This window comes from Schistocerca serialis, chromosome 4 (assembly GCF_023864345.2).
Source record: "Schistocerca serialis cubense isolate TAMUIC-IGC-003099 chromosome 4, iqSchSeri2.2, whole genome shotgun sequence".
NCBI classification, from domain to species: Eukaryota; Metazoa; Arthropoda; class Insecta; order Orthoptera; family Acrididae; genus Schistocerca; species Schistocerca serialis.
In genome coordinates this window covers 554,720,573-554,745,702 of record NC_064641.1, presented here as the reverse complement: position 1 = coordinate 554,745,702, position 25,130 = coordinate 554,720,573, and the positions used below count along the sequence as shown (strand labels likewise).

The 25,130-nt window shown below is 39.3% G+C and overlaps 1 protein-coding gene across 2 annotated transcripts in view; it reads right to left on the bottom strand.

Moving 5' to 3' along the window:
- The window catches only part of LOC126475283 (coronin-7), a 241,653-nt gene that overhangs the window by 61,572 nt on the left and 154,951 nt on the right, over positions 1–25,130 (bottom strand). For both annotated transcript variants that reach the window (XM_050103040.1, XM_050103039.1), the window contains 4 exons: positions 22,401–22,630; positions 16,768–16,958; positions 16,502–16,640; positions 10,945–11,151 (listed from right to left, as the gene is read on the bottom strand). In XM_050103040.1, coding sequence (XP_049958997.1) covers positions 10,945–11,151; positions 16,502–16,640; positions 16,768–16,958; positions 22,401–22,630 — 767 coding nt within the window. The remainder of the gene's footprint in view (positions 1–10,944; positions 11,152–16,501; positions 16,641–16,767; positions 16,959–22,400; positions 22,631–25,130) is intronic.

The following is a 25,130-nucleotide window of genomic DNA, read 5'->3' as shown; positions in this document are numbered from 1 at the left end:
ACACAGAGTGATTGAAGTACAACTGCATGTACTGGCGTATGTGCAGGAAGCTTAGAACAGCCAATGTATGCTCTGCATTAAAATAGGAGGTATGCAGTTCAAAGCCCGATTGTAATGTAGACAGTGCTACTCATGTTGGGTTTATTGATTTAATGTGGTATGCACACCCACCTCAGACTTTTACGCTCTCCAGTGTTTCTGGATACAAGTTCTTTCTTGAATATCAATAAGAGTGCCTCCCTGCACAATACACAATTTTTTTTTTTTTTGGGGGGGGGGGGGGGGGGGCACCCTGCATATGATTTGTTTGCATATGAGCCCATGCTGCCCATTTATAGATGACTGAAATGCAAAGTGGCTTAAATTGAGTAAAAATGAATATATTTGTCTTTATACTGCTCATATTGCTAGTGAAAAATTTACCAACCAAAGTAAACACCTTCTATACTGCATGGTAGGCTGACCACTGGGCAACTTTTGTTATGTCCTGACTGAGGGAATTGTGTATGGTGCTATGGTGTTGTTTACCACTAGTTTAATGTGTTTTTGCAAGACATGGAAGCAGCATGTGCTGACATAGCCTACCAAAGCATGGTTTGTTGGTTTAATAAATGCTGAGTTCTTTGTGCTTGAGAATAAATGCCGTCTTTATGGATATGAAAGCAAAGACAGAGACTGCAAAGAATAATTTTGACTTAACCTTTTTTGCAAATTTAACAAGGCTCTTAAGAAAGAAATAAAGAAAGAAGAAAGGAAGGAAGAAAGAAAGATTAGACTTTTATGTCCTATTGACAATGAGATCATTGGAGAGAAAGAGTACAAGAATAGATTACGGAAAGTTGTGGAAAGAAATTCAGAGGAATCATTTCAGCATTTGCATTAAGCAATTTCGGGAAACCAGAGAACACCTATATCTGGATGACTGGATGTGAACTTGAGCTGCCATCCTCCTGAATGCAAGTTCATTGTGCTAAGTACTGTGGCACCTCAATTGGTTTAAGAAAGTATATATTGATCATTAATAGGTGTGATAAGATTAATGCATCTGATGATAAACTTTGTTTATTAAAAACAGCTTGCTAAATTTAACATAACATTTTTGAATGTTTTCCAATGCTACAATTACACAAGGACAATTTTTTTAAGGATTTACCAACAAAACATTGTGTAACACTGCCAGGGCTTTGAGACAATTTAGAAAACTGAATAGCATAGAAAGAAATTGTTTGTCACTCTAGTTGTAACAAATACTGTACCTCTGGTATATTAAAGCACTATCAACTCATTACAGTGGTCCTTTGACACAATTGTGGAGGAATTTCCCAAGCTATGCAGAAATGCAACTAAGATCATATCTATAACATATACCTGTGTCAAATTCTTTACTGATAGAGACTTATTTCAATCTTAGAAAGAATACAAAACACGGAAAGATCACAGTTTCTCCACTTAACATTGATGAGTGCCTACATCTTGCAATCTGGCTCCAAATATTCTGTTACTTGTAAATAAAAAGAAATACTAAGTTTCACAAATGTAATAAAAGTTTCTTTTGCTATGTTTGTATGTTTCTGAGCATCTTATTAAGTTTCTTAATATATTGCAGTAATATTTGCAGAACACATCTAATAAAGGAGCTTTATTTGTACTAGCAAATACAAGCACATTTTCCTTTCCTGAGGACAAGATATTTTAACATGTTCCATTATCCATGTGCATATATTGCTCAGGTTTTTTATTTATTGTATCTTCTTCTTAAAAGACTGTATCCTAGAATCAATATGACTCCTCACTTTTGACCTGATTATTTCTCCGAGCTGTAAAAAGCTGCATTGTTCATTTTAACCATCATGAATAGTGCATTAACAATGAGATAAATGTGATATTGCTTGGCCTGACGAAAGTGTTATGATGATCAGGCTTCTACCACCTTGCTGTACTCAACTTGGAAACTTTGTTATTGAAATCACATTGTAGCAGCCAATTACATACAACTCGTTTTTTCAATCTGAATACAAGGAATTTACATTGAAACATCAACAAATTATTAAATGTTTCTTTTTATCTGATGGGCTGCTTAGCAATGAATAAAGATTTCTCATAAACAGCTCTAATATTTCTAGTGAGGATCTTCAACTACTCCTTAACCACAAGCGTTTTCCCTGAGAACACTCTCTGAATTGACTTACTTGCATTCTTTTGTCAATGTCCAAGGCCTTAGAAAATATAATTCACAGCCATCTAACTGACTACTTAATTACAAAAAACCTCCTAGATGAGCTGCGCGGGGTAGCCATGCGGTTTGAGGCATCTGGTCACACTTCCACGGCTTCCCCCATCGGAGGTTTGAGTTCTCCCTCTTAAGTTAGGTTAAGTAGTGCATAAGCTTAGGGACCAATGACCTCAGCAGTTTGGTCCCACAGTCCTTACCACAAATTTCCAATTTTCCTACTAGATGAATACCAATCATGTTTCCATAAACAGGGCAGCACATCATCAGCCTTAATACAGGTAACTGTTCTCTTGAAGATTGCCATAGACAGATGAGAGGTGACTATTGTGTGCTTCTTAGATTTCAGCAAACTATTTGACACTGTTGACTTCAACATTTTACTTGTCAATCTTAGCAGCCTAAATTTATCACCAAATGCACTGCAATGGTTTTCCTTGTTCCTAACGTCTCGCCAGCAATGTGTCACATCTGAATATAAAGTCACAGTGGAGACAGTTGACACCAGGTGTCACCCAGTGTTCAGTATCATACATATGAACCCAGTGTTCAGTATCAGACATATCATCAGTTTCATCCTACTATAAATATCACATGTATGCTCATGACCTACAGTTGTATCTAAGTGCAAAATCAATAAACATTACAACAGCTATGGAGAATTTTAATACAGACCTGTGTGCACTGTCAAAATAGGCACACTATATAGCACCCAAAGATCAACCAGTCCCAGTTGGTCTTTCAAGGTTTGTTACCTGAGATATCAGGAATCCCTACCATCTTTAATCATAAATGAGACAACTATCAATTTATCTCCCTCAGCAAAAAGTTTTGTAGTAATAACAGATGAAAATATAATCTCATCAGAGCACATAGTTACAACATGCAAGAAGACACTGGCATCTCCTCATACCCTACAAAACTATAAATAGCTCTTCCCATTTTGGCTAGGAAAAGAAACCTGTAAAAATACTTATACTTTCAGTCCTGAAAAGTCTGTCTCAGGAGAGTTTAAGGATGCTCCGAGCTGGTTATGAATGTCTGTGTTCGATATACAGGGGATAGGCAAAAATATGGAAACATCAAAAACACAACACAACTTCATGCCTAATACAGTGCAGGGAAACCACTGGCTTTCAAAACAGCTTCCAATTATCTTGGAATAGACAAATACAGATCCTGTATGGGTTTCAAGGGAATCTTATACCATTCTTCCTGCAAAATACTGTCAAGTTCAGGAAATGACAATGGAGGATGATAGCTATCACTCACCATTCTCTCCAAAGTAGAGCACAAAGGCTCAATGATATTGAGATCTTGTGACCGTGGTGGCATGGGGAGATGTGAAACTTCATCCTTGTGCTCATAAAACCAGTCCTGGATGATGCAAGCTGTGTGCACTGGGGTCCTGCTACCTTGGAGCACAGCATCACCATTGGGGAAAAAATATTGTACCATGGGATGGACCTAATCAACCAAAATGGGCTCATAATGCTTGGCAGTAATGCAACCTTGCAGAGTAACCATGGGATCAATGGAATACCACATTATGGCTGCCCAAATCATCACCAAACCCCCAACACATTTCACTCTTGGGACATAAACTCAGGCAGAAGTAGGTAACAGTGTGAAACAAGACTCATTCAGCCAAATGACATTCTTCCATTGCTCCATGTTACAGGTTTTATGACTTCAGTGCCTCAGTTTCCTGTTACAGGCGTTTGTATCTCTGATGACTGATTTTGGAATTTTAGCTTACCCTGCAATCCCCTGCGTATCCCTTCGTGTCTTCTATTGGTGCTGTCAGGGTTTGCGAGTGTGACATTCAGCATTGCAGTGACTTTTGCCACTGCCATCCTCTTATTTTTTATAACAATCCTCTTCAATGACTGTCCATCATGATCACCCAACACACACTTTTGTCTACATTGTGACTTAGCAGATGATGTTTTTCTGCTGTTCCTGTACATGGTATAAATTTTAGTACAGTGCCTCTTGAAAACCAAACACATCATCAGATACCTTGGTTAGGGAATCACCCATCGTATGAGCACCAACCATTTGTCCACATTTAAATTCACTTACCTCTGACAGAATGTACTCACAACCACACAAAACACTGTTGTGACTACAACTGATACTTGCAATGTATCAAGGATAGGTGCCACCATTCGTGGGCAAACTCAACAGCGCAACCTGCAGGTCTGACTACCATCTGCATTTATGTTGTGGCATGCATTTCTCAACATGTTTCCATATTTTTGTCCAACCCTTGCATCTGTGACATTCCACTCTTTGATCACGTTTCACCATCATCTGCACATATATCTATGCTATGCACAGATGAATGCAGAAATTTCAACTCATTCTGTCTCCTCCACTGCCTTACCAATTTACACTGATCCTCAAATCTCTCCTAAACCATGTCTGAACAACACAGCAGAGAAAGTCTTCAAAACAGAGCAAAATCCTTTGTCCCACTCAGTCACTCAGCCACTGACTCGAAATCGTTTTTCAGTGTCAGGAACATTATTCTGGAATAACATCTCCAGCTTTAAAAGACAGTTAATAATGTATCTACTAAAGCAGCAATACTGTCTCCCTTTGTTCCTGTATGAACTCATTCCCCCATGAAACCCTCTTTCTAACCACATCATCTCCATTTCCCAGTGCTCTTAGCTGGAGCATTCTATCTAAATTTCCCTCCCTCAGAACTTGCTAGATCAGAAAAGGTCACTTTTGTACGTTTATAGATACTTTCCATATCTGCCACTATCATTGTCGTCGTCATTATTATTATTATTATTATTATTATTATTATTATTATTGGTGGTGGCAGCAGTAGTAGCAGAAGAAGAAGAAAAAGTATTTCCGGTACTAACTTAATTAATTCTTAGCCAGCACTATTTATTCACACTATTTTTATATTGATGGAAAAAATGACAATACCAAAAAACAGTAAATGTACAGTAATGACATTTTGGGAATACCTCTGTCTAGGTAATATATTTAAGTGATTTACATTGCAACATCACAGCTTAATGCGAGCGTGAGATAAGCTGTCACAAATGTGAAATGCTGGTATGTTAATAACCAGTGTAACTGCCAGAATGTTGAATGCAGACATGCAAACAAACATGCATTGTGTGTACAGGTGGCAGTCGTCAGTTTGTGGGCTGGAGTTCTACGCCTGTTGCACTTCATTGGTCAATTCAGGGATGCCTAATGCTGTTTGTGGAGGACGCTGGAGTTGTTGTCCAATGATGTCTACATATGCTCGAATGGAGACGGATCTGGTGATCGAGCAGGCAGACCAACACGTCAACAAACAGTAGAAGATGTTGGGTTGCAGCAGCAGCATGCAGGTGAACATTACACAGTTGGAAAACATGCCCTGGAATGCTGTTCATGAATAGCACCACAACAGGTGAAGTCACCAGATTGATGAACAAATTTTCAGTCACCATGCATGGGATTGTCAGGAGACTGCTCCTGCTGTCATACAAAATCACACCCCAGACCATAACTCCAGGGGTAGGTCCAGTGTGTCTAGCACACAGGCAGGTTGGTTGCAGGCCCTCAACCAGCCTCCAGCTAACTAACAAACAGCCATCACCGGCCCCGAGGCAGAACAAGCTTTCACCACAGCAGACCTCCACTCTGTGCTCCAATGAGCTCTCACTTGACACCACTGAAGCCACAAATGGCAGTGTTTTGGGGTTGGTGGAATGCACACTATGGGTCATCTGGCTCAGAGCTGTCCTTGAAGTAACCAATTTGTAACAGTTCGTTGTGTCATTGCGGTGCCAACTGCTGCTCAAATTGTTGCTGCAGGTGCAGTACAATGCACCAGAGCCATATGCTGAACATTATGGTCTTTGCCCTCAGCAATGTCATGTGGTCGTCTAGAGGCCAGTCTTCTTGTGACCGTACATTCTCATGACCTCCTCCAGCAGTCATGTACAGTGGCTCCATTCCTGGTAAGTATCTCTGCAATACTGCAGAAGGATATCCAGCTTCTCATCGCCCTATTTCATGGCCTCATTCAAACTCAGTAAGCCGTTGACAAAGCCTTTCTTCACTAACATCAACACACCATATCCAATCTCAAAGGTAACTAGACCTCATGACTATTACAGTGCGTATTTAAACTAAACCTAATTTGCATCCTCATAGTGGCACTACTAGTGCCACTCTTATGCGACTAGCGTGAAATTTTAAGACATCATCTTTCCTATGTAGAAACACGCTTATCAACTTTTGTTTATGGCGCACAGCTCCTTTTCGGCACTAGAATTTTTTTCTGTCAGTGTATATTCAAATTGTTTTTACTTATTTACTTCTACTTTTAAGGGCTTCTCCACTCTTCAGCAGTTGCCCTGTATTCCCAATTGCAAACATGCATGATCATTACAGTCCTCCTCTTTCAGACCTCCCTTCACCATTAGTCCCAACATCTGTGTTATTCATGGCCATCCAAGGTTCCTCCTCCTCCTACTCAACAGTGACCACTGCAGGTAAGCACGTGGCCACAGTCCTTCCTTCATTCGCTGTACATGGCCATACCACTGTTGAGCTCTTTTCTCCATTCTTTGCACAAGTTGTTGTTCCATATCTGTTATCTCCCTAATTTTCTCATTTCTTCTTCTCTCTGTTCTGGATACCTTGGCTGCCCTCCTTATTCCATGCAACTCTACTGCCCATAGCCTGAACTTCTCTGCTGCTCCTCTAGGGCCCATCCTTCTGCACCACATGTTGGTATGCTATCAACTACTGTTTGCAAAATCTTCTTCTGTGTTTCCTTTGACATTGCCCTGCTCCATTAACTCCATTTGGCATCTTCATTGCTTCTCTTGCCTGCTGGATCCTGCTTTTTAGATCTACTTCACAGCTTCCCGAGGTAGAGATAATTGATCCTCAGTAATTAACATGTTTTACTGTTTTTAATACTTACTTATGTCAGTACTATATCCCTTACATTTCCTCCCAATGAAAGATATTCTGTTTTTCTCATCTATATTTTACACCCACCTTTGTCAAATGCGTATATTAACTTTTTTTATCACTGACTTGACATCCTCCCTACTTTGTGCTATCAATACTTGATCTTTAGCCAAAAATAATGAGTGGATAGCTCCCAGCTGGAAAGGAATTCCCATACCTCTGCACAATTACAAATACACAGTTTCAACAGGGTCAGCGGTATACTACAGCCCTGTCTATGTTTGGAATGCCTCACTCAACTTAGTTCATACTTCTACTGTGTATGATTGCTAGTGTATTCTCCAAATAAGGGGTATTTGCTGTGCTTTTATACCTATATACTCCATTGCTACCCACTGAGTGTTCATGGGTACAGAGTCATACACTTTCTGTAACCACAAATATTAAGTGTACTTGCTTAACCTTACAATACGCCTTTTCATTAAGGCTAAAAACATGATCTATGCAAGATCATTAAAATTACCTCATCCTCTCATATCTTCACATCTTTCCCTTGATTTCACTCTCCAACCTGTTTTTGAGTATAGTGCTAAAAAAAAAAATCAGCCAACAGATGGCAGAACTCTACACTCCCCCCCCCCCCTCTCGCAATTACTGCTTGTGTGTTTCCTGTTTCCTTCTTTTTTTTTTATAGCAGATATATATGAAATTCGTCATTCTTTTGGTATTTCCTCTCCTCCGACAATGTGTCTGAAGAACTTACATTTAGACATTTAGGTCTCACCATCTGAGTGGGTTCATATTTCCACAGTCCCATCACAACTCGTCCCAGTCCACATGCATTTTCATTTCTTACCTTTTGCAGCATTTGTTTTTCTTCTTTCTTTACTACAGGTTCTGTATTACCTAACACACTGCCTTTTATTATAGATGTCAATCACTTGGAATTATCTTTTTTTCTACCAGGAGTTCTTCAAAGTGCTTTTTCCACTGTCCAGTAGACATAGGTTGTATTGTGGATGCAGGATTTCTATCCATTTTCATCATCTTGATCATCTTCATTGCCTCCACCAATCTCCTGTATCCAAGTGAATGCTCTATCCCCCCTCCCACATTCTTTCCCATGCCTCTTCCTTACAGTTTCTTGTACATTTTTTAGCCCTCTTTTTATGTACTAATACATATTCCAATCCTCTTCACTCCCAGAGCTTAACCATATGTGATACAGCTTTTTCTTTTCCTCGGCCACATCCAATAACTCTGTGGTCATCCACTTCGTTCTTACTCTTCTCTCCCTTTCCCTTCCTAAAGCTGCCTCCACTGCTTCCTTAATTGACTGTTTCAGGAAACCATGAAGTTCATTCACACTCTAGTCCTCCTCCTCTGCATGCAATCATATATTTAACCTTTGCTGATACAAATTTTTCATACTTTCTTCATGTAGTAGATGTAGCCTGGAATTTGGATCCTCTACAATTCTACTAACAACATCCTTGTCCTTCATAATTTTGAATTCTATTAACACTATGATGTAAAAAATACTCTAGCTGTGAAACCCTCGTTCAGTGCATGACAAAGCCTAAAGTCTCTAATCTGACCAGGTTAAATAAATATATAAATAAATCTGTACACTGCGCACTGTACAAACTGCTTTTTATATTATGTTCCACTTTTACATATGTGATAAATCTGTCTTGCACAATTAGTTACATTGAGATGACTACAACCCACATAATCTGATGTTTAACTTCTCAATCCTTGTGGTTAGATAGCATTGAGACAAGTGTACAACATACTACCTCTTCAGAATCATACAAGCAGCTCAATTATGCAGTTTTACTTTTCTGAAAACAATTATATATTTAGTGGACCTGTTCTACTCAGATTTCTTTGAAGCATGTAATCAAGGACAACTAAAAAATGAGTCCCTTTGATTCCAGTAACCGCAACAACTTTTGGCTTATTTGAGGATTTCTCCTAATTAAAGGGATTATTCTTTGCGTGATGGTTACTCCTCCTAAACTATATGCAAGATGTTCAGCTAGTATGTTGTCCCCTTCCCTATCTAAGTGAAGGTCATAGTTAGAATACTCTATCTCCCAGTTCCAGCAATAAGTATATCACACTTCTAACACTCTGCAGGCAAGAGAAATCCACTGAAGTCTCTTTGTGTGTGCTGCTGTTGTAGCTTCATCTCACGAAGACCATCTTTAATGCTGAAATCTAAGTCATTTGCAAATTTTGTGCTCATACTATGATCATTTTATCAAAATCTCTGCACAAAACCTCCTTTTTCCCTCCACGGCCTGGCATCTAGGTTACACACCTACATACATTGTGGTAAGACTCTCTTTCTACTTGATTTTGTTTCCACCCTTACCATAGTAATGTTTCGAAGAGTCTGTTCATCCAGTTTTGCTCTAAATAGTTTATTACCTCCCTGGATAACTTTTAAGATTTCTCAGATGGGAAATAGTTATTGTCTAAGATAGCCTTTTAGCACTATCTCCAGCTCCTCCTTCCCCCTTCTCCATTCTCCATTCCAACAGTCTATCCTTACACAGACAGAAGAATACTATTAAGTGATTTCAAGCTGTGAGAAAGTGTTGGAATAGAATTTAGGTGGGACAGTCCTGGCAGTACAGCAATGCTGGGCCAACCAGCAACAGAGGTGGAGCGAGCCCACGGTACTCCATCATAAGGGGAAGAAGAAATTAGCACTATCTCCAGCTCCTCCTTCCCCCTTCTCCATTCTCCATTCCAACAGTCTATCCTTACACAGACAGAAGAATACTATTAAGTGATTTCAAGCTGTGAGAAAGTGTTGGAATAGAATTTAGGTGGGACAGTCCTGGCAGTACAGCAATGCTGGGCCAACCAGCAACAGAGGTGGAGCGAGCCCACGGTATTCCATCATAAGGGGAAGAAGAAAAAGGAGAGAGAGAGAGAGAGAGAGAGAGAGAGAGAGAGAGAGAGAGAGAGTGTGTTTAATATTCTAGTCCAGTAATAATCAGCTCCTGCAAACTAACTTAACCATAACATGTATATCATCTGCAACATTTCAGATCATGTGTATTCTTAAAATCCCCCCCCCCCCCCCCCCCCCCCCGACTTGTTACCCTCCCCATTGCTCCTCTTCCATTACCATCCTATTTTATTTACCACAATGAATTATTCATGGAGGACTGCATCAAACCAGTCTCTGGACTGAAGACCACAACACACAACAACACACAATGAATTACTTTTTCTTTATCACACAGTTTTTAGTTCAAAGTCAACAAAATTAATTGGGAAATTTAGGAGATCAAGCGAGTACATTCAGGTCATTGCTCTCTGAACTCTGGTCACTGCTTCTTCGTGAACTTAGTGTAGTTGTGAAAAGTTTTCATCTGCAAGTTTTTTCTGTCAAGTAGAGAATATGTTAAAGGATTCAGTCAGGGCCAACAAACCTACAGAATGATGCATAAAGTTCTAATCGAGGTACAATCATAAAAATCCTATGTAGGCTGAAAAAATACAGTAACCCTCAAACAAGATCACCAGATTCATAAATTAGCAATCTTTGAATTAATTTTTTTTATATACCACACTGTATTATAAACATTAGTGTTAGCACATCTTGTCTTGAAAAATAACACTGTTGATAAACAGATTTGTTTTTTCACTTGCTAGGCATCAAGTAATCTTTAGTAACTTATGATTCCAGCAACATATATTTCTCAATTAAGTAGCATATGTTTATGATAATGTATAAGACAACAACATACCTTCAGCCTTGGAACAGTGAAGGACAGAGGCTCTATGGTGTTATTTGTGAGCCTCATAGCTCGAGCAAACTCAACACTGCTCACATCACATACATTCTTAGGTAGGAATGAGAGGCCCTGATGCAACGAGTTACAGCGATGGTGACTAAGAGGACACAAGTATGGTGCCTCTTCTGTTACCTCAAATGCATATATTGTAGAATCACCCTATTTCAAAAAATAAAAGAAAAACAGAAGTAAGGGTGAAGTATTCAAGAAATGCACAAAATTTTGATTGACAAAACTTTTTTAAGACAGGAAACTATTTGAAGTTATGAAAGAAAACACACTATTTTGCACGTAAGTTGCTGCAGATTTCTATGAAATTTCCAGAATATTATTTACTGAAAGCAAGAAGACTGCTGGGCAAAGGAAATATATTAATAGCATTTAAGACAGCATTTTCATTTCGGTATTTACTGAACTAAGTTGCTTAAAAAAAAAAGTTTGCAATGCCCTCATGACTTGCATGTTTGTTTTAGCTTGATTGGAAAGTTTTTTTGACAACAGTCAATTGCTACATACAGCCTCCTGTGTAATGGAGGTAGAAGTAAACTCGCATTTTCAGTGCACATCAGTACAGCAAGTTGAGTTTCCAATCAGCAATGGAAGAATGTGACACATACAGGACAATTCACTGCCCCTACTGATCTGTTTAATGCAACTCCCACTTTGTCTGCATTTGGAATGGTATCCAAACATAATTTATGTCTCTAAGTTCCCTCTCAGAGCTTTGGGTGACTGTTAGCAAATGGAATCGTGCTGTAAAAAACACAGGTAAGGGTAGGCCATGAGTTACATGGTTTATCTGGAGCAGATATATCTTATTTCTACCATATTTATCCAAGTGTCTCAAATCTTTCCTTGTGTAATCAGTGATATAGTCATACAGTGCTTGGACGTCTCTGTAAGCTTTTCCATTTACAGTACTTCACCTTTCATAAACGATTCAAGAACATTCCCTTATAAAGTGTGTTTCACCATTGGAAACAGCTAAATTAATAGAAGGTATCAAAATGGGAAGCATGGAATAACAACTTTCCAGTATATAACCCAATGAAAAGCTCAATATCTGGATCACCACATTAATGTGCTAAAGTACTGTCATGAACAAAATTTGTACAATAGGTCTAAGATGTCTTTGTATACTTTGTCTGTTATTCTGCAACGTTCTGAAAATATGCTTCACATCTCCAGAGCAAACTGCCCAACAACATTGTTCTGTCATGTGGCGCTTCATCAAAAGACATTGGTAGGAGCAGCACAATCACCCACTATATTAATCTTTTCATTAGGTTATATACCAGGAAGTTGTTACTTCCATACTTCCCATTTTGATATCTCCTGTTAACTTCATTGTTTCTGTGTTGGCAAATGTGCCAACACCTTGTAGATAGAGGAGGCCTAAATGGAAGCTATCTAACGCAGACGGGCGTGAAATCTGGAACAGGATAAGTAGTGAATTCTAATAAGAAAAGTATGCAGCTCCTCGAATACTTATCTTTTATTCTTTGATGTGAATACAGCATTCTTGATGAGACATTTCATATGATAGCTATCAAACTATGTAAGGCTAATGGCGCCTTGCTAGGTCGTAGCCATGGACTTAGCTGAAGGCTATTCTAACAGTCTCTCGGCAAATGAGAGAAAGGCTTCGTAAGTGTAGTCGCTAGCAAAGTCGTCGTACAACTGGGGCGAGTGCTATATCGTATCTCGAGACCTGCCTTGTGGTGGCGCTCGGTCTGCGATCACACAGTGGCGACACGCGGGTCCGACATGTACTAAATGGACCTCGGCCGATTTAAGCTACCACCTAGCAAGTGTGGTGTCTGGCGGTGACACCACAGTTTCCAATAGTGAAAAACTTTATAAGGCAACATTTCTGAACCATTTACAAAAGATTAAGTACTATAAATGGAATAAATTTACAGAGACATCCAAAACATGTATAACTACACCACTAATTGCACACAGAAAGATTGGTGACAATAGGATAAGTATGGCAGAAGTAACATATATCTTGGTTCAAAAATACTTTGTAACTCAGGGCCAATCCGCACTTGTATTTTTTACAATACATTTCCATTTGCTAACAGTCGTCCGAAGCTCCAAAAGGAAACTTGCATTGATTACGTGGCCGTCAGCTGTCTGAATACTGTTCCTGATACAGACATAGTGCAGCTTGCATAAAACAGGTTGGTAGGGGCTGCTGAATCATCCTATATACTACAAACACTCTGTCAATATGCAGCCCAGGGTGATTTTAAACTTTTATCATGTGTGCATCGTAACCTAAGAGCAAGAAGGATTCTCGACGAAGGAGTTCCAGTCTGAACTGGCATACATCACATTCAAAGTTTCTGCCACTGTCATGAAGCTGATAATATTGAATTTCTGCCTCATACGGATCCCCCATGGTAAACACCAAAAGCTCATGGCTGCTACCTCCAAATTATGCTCCCTAGGTACATTGAGTACAATGCAACAGAATTGTGTGCTGGCTTTCATTGGAGGCAACTGAAAGGGCTGTGATGACCCATATAGTACACAATTATATTCATGTAAGCAATTTGGTCTTAAGCGTACATTGCAACCAACAATACAACCCCCACCAGCAATGTCGCCCCAGAACCATGGTGCATGGAGAAGATGGACATGGAATTGAACCTGAACATTAGGTTCTCTTCACCAAGTGCAGGGTTTGTCTGACATCTGATGATCATCACAGAAGTTTGTTGAGGCAGCCAGGTATCACTGCGTGTCTCAGGTGTTCTGTCTCTTACATTCAGCAGGAAAGTGGGTCATACCTCTCATCACTACAGAAGGTGTTTTGAGGGCTGTGCAGCATTAAGACAGAAACCTCCAACATATCGTGCAGCCCCGTAACCAAAATTTTGGTTAAAATTAATCTCTCAAGGTGATAATACATAAGCACACTGTACCCACCTTGTGAACACCTCCCTCTGGGATACAGGAATCAAATGGTCTGATGTATTTACTGACAAAAACACAGCAGCGTACACTTGAGACCAATTGAAATTTGCAGTTTCACAGGAACTTTCCTCAACCTTTCGATGATTTCAAGGGGCTCACTGTCAATGACTGAGAGATGGCTGAGCACCAATGTCTCACCCGACATGTGGACAGTGTGCCAAGGAGGAGCCAATGATATTACAACACATGAGTTTGAGTAATGTTCTACTTAATGTTACAATGCAGTGGATTTTTGATTTTACAGTTGTGTAAAGTCATGTAGTTTTGAACAGAGTGCCTTTATTTTGATTAGTGTTTTGTTTTTATTTTACAGTAATTGATTGTTTTACTTTAAGGTATACAGTAACCTGCCACTTAACGTATTTTTATCTATACTAATCAAACAATGGAAACTCCATGTACAAATATCAACAATGTAGGAAAAGACAGATTACTACTGTAAAGAAGACACTTGAAGTTGCACAGAGGCACAATTAAAAGACACTCGCTTATAGCTTTTGGACACAGCCTTTGTCAGTAAACAGAGACAGACAGAAAAAACACACACACACACACACACACACACACACACACACACACACACCCCAAGCGCAAGCTGGCATTCCAGCCTCAGATGCTGGAGTTGGCTGTCGTGCATGCGTGAGGTGTAATTGCTTGTTTGTGTGTGAATGTTGAGTGTGTCTGTGTCTCTTTACTGATGAAGGCTGTGGCCAAAAGCCTGTCTGCAACTTGACTTGTCTTCTTCACAGTAAGTAGCAATTTGTCTTTTCCTACCTTTTTTATCTATACTAATACATGTTTTGGGCTTTCACCCATCTTCAATTGGCATAATACATAGACAGATCTTGTTTACCTATACTAAGCGTAAATATACATATACTAAGCATATATATATATATATTAAGCGTTAAATGCACTTAATTTATATTTTGTTTGTTGTTGCTCATATTTTCTGCCTTTATAAGAGTATCACGAACACTTTTTCTCTGTATGATGCACGAAAACAGAGCATACCCACGCATATTGTCAGCTGACATGTTTGTTTGTATCAGAAAATTATGTCTACAGTAAAAGTTACACTTTGATTACAAAAGGAAGAGATTTCAAACATTTATTGCTTCCAAACTACAAAAGATACAAACATCACTCCAACGTTTTGCATTCAATGTGACTACCAAGTGTTGCATGACAAATATCAAAACGGTGGTCCATTTCTGTAAGCATGTTCAGTGCTACTTGAATGAGTTACCTGAATGACATCATTCCAGGATGCTGGATTGTAAGAGGAGGAGCGAAGATGAACTTCATCGCTGGTGGTCTCCCTAGTCTCCAGACCCCACACCTTGTGACTTTTATCTGTGAGGTTACGTAAAAGACTGTGTTTTTATCCCCCCTATGCATGACACTCTTGAAAGTTTGCAGCATCACATTGCTGAAGCTGTGAATTCGATAATGAGAGATCAGCTGCTTCATGTGTGGCAGGAAATGAGCCACCATTTTGATATTTGTCATGTAACTCATGGTGCTCACACTGGATGCACAAAAATTTGGACTTTTCTCCTTCCAGGAACACTGGAATTGTATTTTTATCTTTTTTTAAATAGCCCTGTACTGCTGATGTCAGATGGATGTACTCATTAAATATTTTTAATTTAAACTTCTAAAAGACTAAAAATTAAGACTTCTTAGCATGCAATGTACTGAATGCTATGAATGATTACCTACAATGTAATAGTGCTGTATATCAGAAAATAGTACAGTGCATTTCGTGTAAAATATTGAATGTTACATATTTCACGCACAGTTAATAAATTTGACATACTGGAGTGACATATAGAATGAATAAATGCAGAACAATTGACTTATGTGGCTCAGAGCTACTACTATGTACATAAACAGAAATGTATGGCTGTTACTGTATTTTATTTTCCATGGGCTGTGTTTGGTGTATGGTTCTATAAGGAAATCATTGGTGTTTCTTACAAACATTTTGTTGGGTAGCTCTGATAATTTAGAATGTCATTTGGGTATGCACATTTCAGAGAATAAATTTCAATTTCTTTGAGTAAGTTCATTCATTTACCTTCACTGGCTAGCTGAAGTAATTTTAGGTTGTATGCTATGTTCATTCTTGCACATCATACAAAGAAAAAGTCTGTGTGCCTACTCATAACGCAGGAAGTAGGAGCAACAACAAGCAGAATGGAAAGTGAATTTCTCTGATGATGAGAGGGGACACATGCTGTTGTTTAACAAAACCTAGACTGGCAGTTTTCTGTATCATCAGTATCATCACACACGCGAAATCTGTACATTTCTGTATCAGAGTGAAGTAGATTTAATACTAATTTCAGCTAAAATAAATAAAAGAGAGAAAAACAGTCTTCTTTATAGTTTCATTGCTGACTGTTCATACTGCGGTACTTTTATAACCAGCATGCTCAGAACTAATGAGATCTGCATAGATAATAATCACAATGCAAACACACTTCAAATTACAGTTTTAAAAAAGTCGATACACTACCTTCCCCGTAACAAAAAGAGTAGAACTATCTTCATCATAAAAAGGAATGAGTATAGCTGGAGAAACATCCAAACCAACTGTATTCAGAGGCGAATTCAGACTGTCTGCCTTAAAAATCTGTATCTGTCTTTCAGAAACCCTGCAAAAAGATGATGAAATGAAAGTACAGTAAGTTACATTAATTTCATCTAATGTATCCAAGCTCAAAGAGAACAAATTAATTGAGAACACTGTTTCCTAAATAGATTAGCAGAAGTTCTACGAACTTGTCAAATCCTGTAACAACAAGGAACTGTCCATCCAGGGCCCAAACAATTCTTGCTCCTCTGGAACCTACTGGACCCTTTCCTTCTCGGATGGGTTGGACATCCACTCTGGGTTCATACACTCTTAGCTTGCCATCCTTGCAAGCTGTTGCACAGTATGCTCCACAAGGACTCCACGCAAAGCAGAACATCTGTTCCACACAATCAAAACATATTCATTTCAGTTTAGCAAAGGGTGAAATGTAGCAAACTCACAGTTCATTAGTTTAGTACAAACTTTTATGAAACTAAACAATGGAAATTCAGAGATGGAATAACAACAATATGAATTAGGATAGACCTCTTTTCTCACACATTAGATGACAAATGCTGATTCTGAATAGTTAATTTCTACTCGTGCATTTTGCAGCTCTGAAAACAATTGCATTTAAAATGTCTAATTAATATTTACAAGCCCTTGTTTAACTGTTTCCACAAAAATAACAGATTTGTAAAAAGAATAAGACACCTTCACTCTTTCAGTTCATAGTAATTTCACGTAATTTTGAGATATAAATTTCACTCTCTCTTTTGAGAAATTTTAATTTCTTCCTGCATTTTGTAAGGGAGAGCAACAGAACCAGCACACAAAGTAACTAACTTTATTTTAAAGTGCGTCCCTCCTAAGCACTGTCAGGCATGTTTTCTCTGGTGTTTCCGCAGATATTTGTGGTTTTGTTTTTGCAATGTGTAGCTGGAGAAAGCCCATACAAACATTGTTGACAACACCTTTCATGCTATACCCCATGTCAAAAGACAGTGTTAGTTTATTTCGCCATTACAAATCAAATGAGAAACTGGTATAGGCATGAGTACTCAAATAGAGAGATATGTAAATGGTCAGAATACAGCGCTGCCCCTGGCAACGCCTATATAAGACAACAAGTATCTGGTGCAGGTGTTAGATTGGTTACTGCTGCTATAATGGCAGGTTATCAAGATTTAAGTGAGACTGAACATGGGATTATAGTCGGTTCGTGAACAATGGGACACAGCATCTCCGAGGTAGCGATGAAGTTGGGATTTTCTCTTACGACCATTTCATGAGTGTACCGTGAATATCAGGAATCCAGGTAAAACATCAAATCTTCGACATCGCTGCGTCCAGAAAAAGATCCTGCAAGAATGGGACTGATGATGACTGGAGAGAATCATTCAATGAGACAGAAGTGCAACCCTTCTGCAAATTGCTGCAGGTTTCAATGCTGGGCCATCACCAAGAGTCAGTGTGTGAACCATTCAATGAAACATCATCAATATGGGCTTTCGGAGCCAAAGGTCCACTTGTGTATCCTTAATGACTGCAGGACACAAAGCTTTACACCTTGCCTGGGTCCATCAACACTGACTTTGGACTGTTGATGACTGGAAACATGTTTCCTGGTCCAACGAATCTCATTTCAAATTGTATCGAGTGGATGGACGTGTACAGGTATGGAGACAACCTTATGAATCCATGGACCCTGCATGGCAGCAGGGGACTGTTGAAGCTGGTGGAGGCTCTGTAATGGTGTGGGGCATGTGCAGTTGGAGTGATACAGGACCCCTATACGTCTAGATAAAACTCTGGCAAGTGACAGGTATGTAAGCATCCTGACTGATATCCTGCATCCATTCATGTCCACTGTGCATTCCAACAGACTTGGCAATTCCAGCACGACAATGCGACACCGCACGTGTCCAGAATTGCTACAGAGTGGCTCCAGGAACACTCTGCTGAGTTTAAACACTTCCACTGGCCACCAAACTCCCAAGACATGAACATTATTGAGCATATCTGGGATGCCTTGCAACACGCTTTTCAGAAGGTATTTCCACCCCCTTATACTCTTATGGGTATATAGACAGCCTTGCAGGATTCATGGTGTCAATTCCTTCCATCACTACTTCAGACATTGTTCGAGTCCCTGCCATGTCATGTTGTGGCACTTCTGTGTGCTCTAGGGGCCCTACATTATATTAGGCAGGTGTACCAGTTTCTTTGGCTCTTCAGTGTATATGAGTAATGTGCTAGAGATGTCAGTAAAGTAAAACACTATATACAAGAAATTATGCAAATTTATCACTTGTTAATGGCACATTTATGTGTATCAGAGTCTGGAGATTGTGTCTGAAATTTGCAGCATTTTAGCACTAAACATTTCTGCCATTGCGAATCAGCACATATCATATGTGATATCCATGATGCACCACATGACATACAGCATTTCTGATTTCCTGAAAGTCTGCTGTAATCTGCCTCTGTAGGTTGGCCAGATTCTGTGGTCTTCGTGCATACACTGTTAACATGACACAGCCGCACACAAAAATCTGTAAGAGCTAGGCAGGGGCTACTAGCAAGCCATGGGATAGGTCCACTACAGCCACACCAGCAATCATTGAATATGTGGTTTAATTTTCTCACACTATGAGAGCCCAATGTGGTGGAGCAACAGCCTGTTGATATATAGAAGTGCCCAGTACCTCATCTTGCTGTAATTTGGAGTTCACATCCTGCTCAAGCATTTCAAGATAACTGAGCGCAAGAACAGTACCCTCTGGAAAACAAATGGGCCAATAACATTGTACCTTTATATGAAAGCTTGCTAGGTCTCTACGATGAGACACACTGACTGCGCTAACTTTTCCACATCTATATAACATGTTTGTGACATCTTGAGTTTGTGCTGTGAACAGCATGTGCTGCTGGCTTGCCTCCTGGTGCATGGTCACCCATTGTTAATTCCCATCAATTTCACGTACACTGTAGAAAATTGCTCAGAGATGAATACATTAACTTAATAAATATAACATTATATTTTTGTCACATCTCAAACGGATCACCCCATGTATAACAAAAGCAGTAAAGCACTCAGGAGACATGGCCAAATGCCAAATGCCAAATGCCACTGGCGTGTAAATGATTCTAGAGTTGCAATTCTCTGTGACATATTGAAAGGTCACCAGAATGCTTTAATGGTGTTCATGTGTAGCATTGTTACCAGGACTGGTAAGGCACATAAGGGGCGTGAAAAGTGTCTGATGTTAAGTAATCACTGTGAAGGACACAAAGGTATCACATACTCATGTGAGACAGCATTATCAGCACCTGACAGCATTTGAAAGAGACCTCACTATGGGTCTCCATTTGGACAGAAGGTCGAATCATGCAATATCCAAATTTATGGGGCATTTAGGTGTCACAGTGGCTCAATGTTGGACTGCATGAAAATAAGAAGGCAGGCATACTTTTTGTCAAGGTTCCTGTCAACCATGTGTGACCACAACAAGAGAGGTGTGCACTAAGCACATCATAATCCCCTTCCCATCTCTACCTGCCATCAGAGAACAAGACTCCTTGTAACATTGTGTCACCACACACCACTGTTAAGAGACTAAGAGCAGTAGGACTAGAAAACTACCATCCCATGCATAGGCTACCAATAACACCAAAATGCAGACAGCTGTGTCTGGATTAGTGCCATGACAGGGAAGCACATACTGCTGATGAATGGCATCACATTGTGTTTAGTGATGAACTGTGGTTCTACACTACCCTGGATGAATATCATCGATGAGCATGAGAGCAATCTGTAGAGAGAACTCGCTCTTCCAAAGTTTTGGTGAGGCACAGTCATGTTACTTTTAGTAAGATGGTGTGAGGAACCATTAGGTATTACTTTAGGTCAAGTCTAGTAGTGACTGAGGGAACTTTGATGGCACATGATGATGATTAGTGTTTTAGGGCGCACAACAGCGAGGTTATCAGCACCCGTTCCCAAAAGGAATGTTGACGAGTGCAGCCAAGATCTGTTAAACAAAGATCAATTCAGAGCCGATCTTTGCGAGAATTGGAAATGTGCAAATGGCAAGATTGGACACAGCACATCAAAACAGGTAGATAAAACTAAAAATAAAATAGCAGTACAAAACAGGTAAAAATAATTAATGGTGGCTGAGTGACCACTTACAAAGAATGGACGACCAAACGACTGTACAGCACATTAAGACCTCAATCCCAATATTTTGGAAAGAAGCCCAGACATCACACAAAAACGTAAAACCCTACAGACACTCGCCTCATTATTAGTTAAAAGAGAGGGCAGGTCTTGTGGGAAACTGAAATCTTCCCTCAAACCTGCATATAAAACACACTCAGTTAAAATATGTCATATCGACAGCTGTGTCCCACATGTCTGACACGTTGGTGGCTCCTCACGACGTAACAGAAAACCATGTGTCAATGGACAATGTCCTATTCTAAGCCGTGTAAGGGCTACTTCCTCAGCTCATCGTTGTCGGAAGGAGGTGAGCCACGATCGGACAGAATTTGATGGCACACCTGTATAGCATGGACATCCTGCATCCTTGTGTGTTACCTCTTGTGTGAGATTATTGTGGTGCCATATTCCAGCAGCACAATGCTTATTCACACAGAGCATGTGTCTCCATGAACTGTCTGTGTGATATTGAGGTACACTCATGGCCAGCAAGATCCTTGAATCTGTCCCTGATAGAAGATGTTAGTGACCAACCTGATTTCAACCATGTTACAGAGTCAGTCTCCAGGATATCGAGGACCAGTTACAACAGTTGCCTCCGGAGAGGATACAACCACTTTGTGATACTCTCCCCAACAGCATCAGCGCATGCATCTAGGTCAGAGGGAGTGCAATGTCGTGCTGATAAGTGGGCTCATGCTGCCAAATTGTTTCTAAAGTTCACTTGATTTTGTAATCACTAAAATGACATCACATACCCTCTCAACCCATAAACTTTAATTTTGTTTCCTTTTTCCCTTCTGAGTGCTTCACCTTTTTTGTCAAGCAGTGTGTGTGTATAGTATTACGGAGACAATAACTATAAATAATTTTCAATAGTATTCATTTGTAAAGTTCATTTTATGGACAATAACAGGGTAATGTATTTTTTTTTTACATAATTGTTAATGCCTTTTCATTTACCTGTAAACATGCAGCACTTACATGCAACAATATTTTTTGTGTAAGGACAAAAGGTTAACACATCAGCACTCAACTGTGGTAATTACACGAATATGAACAGTGATGTAACAAGATAACAAAGGACAGACAAGGCAAGCTTGGCATTATCTGATAACTTCAAAGTCATTGTTCACGTAAAATAAACCTGTCTACCCTCAATCTGGTGTCCATCTATACTCTTCCTTGACAAGTCATGTGGTTTCTGTCTATAATTAATGGCAGTTTTGTTTCTGCATCACTTTGTGACACCACCATCATCACCTCCTCCTCCTCCTCATTACAGTCATGTTCGCATCTCCCACTCATCTGTTTCTCGATTGATTTATTCCCCTGTCCCTCCTAGTAACACTCAGAATGTGTACCTAAAGTGCTTGTGAAGTAATCCTCAGATTCTGAAGAGTTTTTCACATTAAAAGTTCAAGTCTCACTGCTTTCAAACCTGGTCATGTATGCAAAGTATAGACTTCCCTTTTCAGATACATTGGAGGCTCTGTTTAGAAAACCCTGTTTAGTTTACTGAAAGCATTCCAGGCAATTTTTAATCTACATGGATTAATTCAAAAACTTCGTTTTATATATAGTTCCAGTATGAGACCTGGCTAATGAGCTTACCTGGTCCGTGTGTCCAAGAAGTACAATCTTTTCACACTGTGTTGCTAGATCCCAGATCCGAATTGTCATGTCATAAGAGCCAGAAGCCAGAATATCTTTTGCCAAAGGATGGAACTTAATGAAGTATATCTTCTCTGAATGACCAGCTAATATCTGATCAGGAGTATTCGTTGGCTCTGGGAGGCCTCCTTCAGGTACCAACCACAATCTTATGGTTCCATCATCACAAGCTGAAATTCAAATGTTTCATTCTATATACAACGTAATTTAAGTTGGAAGTGGTATGTAGCTTTTAGAATGAACATCATCAAAATAAATTCCTACAAACTCAAGAAATGAACACATTAAAATACAGATATATAAGAGAAAATGGACTCATTAAACATTTCCAGACATGCTACAGCTTAACGGTATGTAATGTAAAGGGAACCAAAATTCAGTGTTCCACACAGGGTGGGTGGGGTGGGGAGGGGTGTGGGTATAACTTTAATTAAAACACGTGCAAAGCCTTTTTTGCATCCTGTGGAACCATCCGACACGATGTATCTATGTATACATTCAGTTGTGTAAAGAACTTTTAGAGGAATTTTCAATTATTTCTTAACTTTATTCCTTTCACATTAACAAACTGAAAGTGGGGTAAATTAGAATGTCAGTGGTGTTTGTTGAAGGATTCTAGTGCAAGTTATTTATGAGATGTAGTATTTTGAAAAGTTTCCACATTGACACTTGCTTGTGCCATTCAACACGCGTAGTTGCTAGGTACAATGTTGTTTTGATTGTTTACAGTGTGCCTATGTTTTCATTGACTGCACTGCAACTTGCTAGTCCATTACTGTATGACAGTCAAAGCGGCAGATCATGAGTAGACAATGGTATTTACTAATGTAGAATAAGCTGAGATGCATATGGTGTATGGAGAGTGTAGGAAGAATTCAGTGTATGGTGTATGCAAAAAGATATCAAAAGAGACATCAATCATCTTGGCAATTATTTTTCAACCTCTTCAACCAGTTACATGAAAGTATTAGTGTAACACCTAGACAACGTAAATGTACGGTGTGGGATAGTGAACGTCAGCTCATACGCCCATGTTTCGAAGATGAAACAATGAACGTCTACAAGTATCGCACCCTCCTAACAGACCATCTTCCACAAATGCTACAAGGTGTTCTTCTGCAGGCTATGGGGAACCTGTGTTACCAACATGATGACTGTCCAGCTCACAGTGCACGAAGTACTACAGCATGGCCCCATGAATTGTTTCCAAATTATTTGATTGGACGAAGAGCACCTTTATCCTGGACAGCTCATTACCCAGACTTCACATCAGTAGACTTTTTGCTGTGGGGAAAGCTGAAATATGCTGTCTAAAAGGACATACCAATTACAACTGATGATATGCAATGATGCATTACTGCAGCCTGTACAGACATCTCTGCTGAAATGCTGGCATGTGTGCAATAGTCACTCTGTATCTGACTGGAAGCACGTATTCCCATTTCAAGTGGTCATTTTGAACACAACCTGTGAAAATAAGTTGTCTTGTTACTGGTCAGAATCCATCATAACTACCATTGCACTTGTGTTGTTCTTTAATGTGTGCTACACAGATAGTGCACAATTTTCGGCGTGGGAACTTTTTCAAAATACATTATGAATAAAACACACACACCACTGGTGTAATATTTTACAATATTTATTATTTGTCACATGAACCAGTTTGCGACTATTACACCATCATGAAGTAAAAAGATAAGTATATGGTCCAGTGAAATTTTGTTGGATCAAAGATTTTAATCTAGTGCATGTGCAGGGTATCTCCATTTCCAGAGATTATTATTTCAGTGTAAATGTGATGTACAATTATTGAACTAAGATAAAATATGGGACATTAACTAATAAACTACAGACATATTATAAGACTTGAACATAGAAGAACATAACTGAACAATAAACTTTAGTGACATATTCCACAGATGTGGCTGTACAAAATAATCTTGACTTTAATAGATCCTAAATGACAAACAGATAAGATATCATAGTTATGGGGGACTGGAATTTGATAATAGGAAAAGGAAGAGAAGGAAAAGTGGTAGGTGAATATGGAATGTGGTAAGGAATTAAAGAGGAAGCTGCCTCTAGTAGAATTTTGCGCAGAGCATAATTTCATCATAACCAACACTTGATTTAAAAATCCTGAGAGAAGGTTGTATATGTGGAACAGGCCTGGAGACAATAGAAGTTTTCATATAGATTATATAATGGTAAGACAGAGATTTAGGAACCACGTTTTAAATTGTAAGACATTTCCACAGGCAGATATGAACTCTGACCACAATCTATTGGTTATGAACTACAGTCTAAAACTGAAGAAACTGCAAAAACGAGGGAATTTAAGGAGATGGGACCTGGATAAACTGAAAGAACTGGAGGTTGTAGAGAGCTTCAGAGAGAGCATTAGGGAACGATTGACAGGAACAGAGGAATGAAATACAGTTGAAAAAGAATGGGTAGCTTTGAGAGCTGAAATAGTGAAAGCAACAGAGGATCAAGTAGGTAAAAAGACAAGGGCTAGTAGAAATCCTTGGATAACAGAAGAAGTATTGAATTTAATCAATAAAACGAGAAAATATAAAAATGCAGTAGATGAAGCAGGTGCAAAGCAATACAAACGTCTCAAAAATGAGATCAACAGGACGTGCAAAATGGTTACGCAGGGATGGCTAG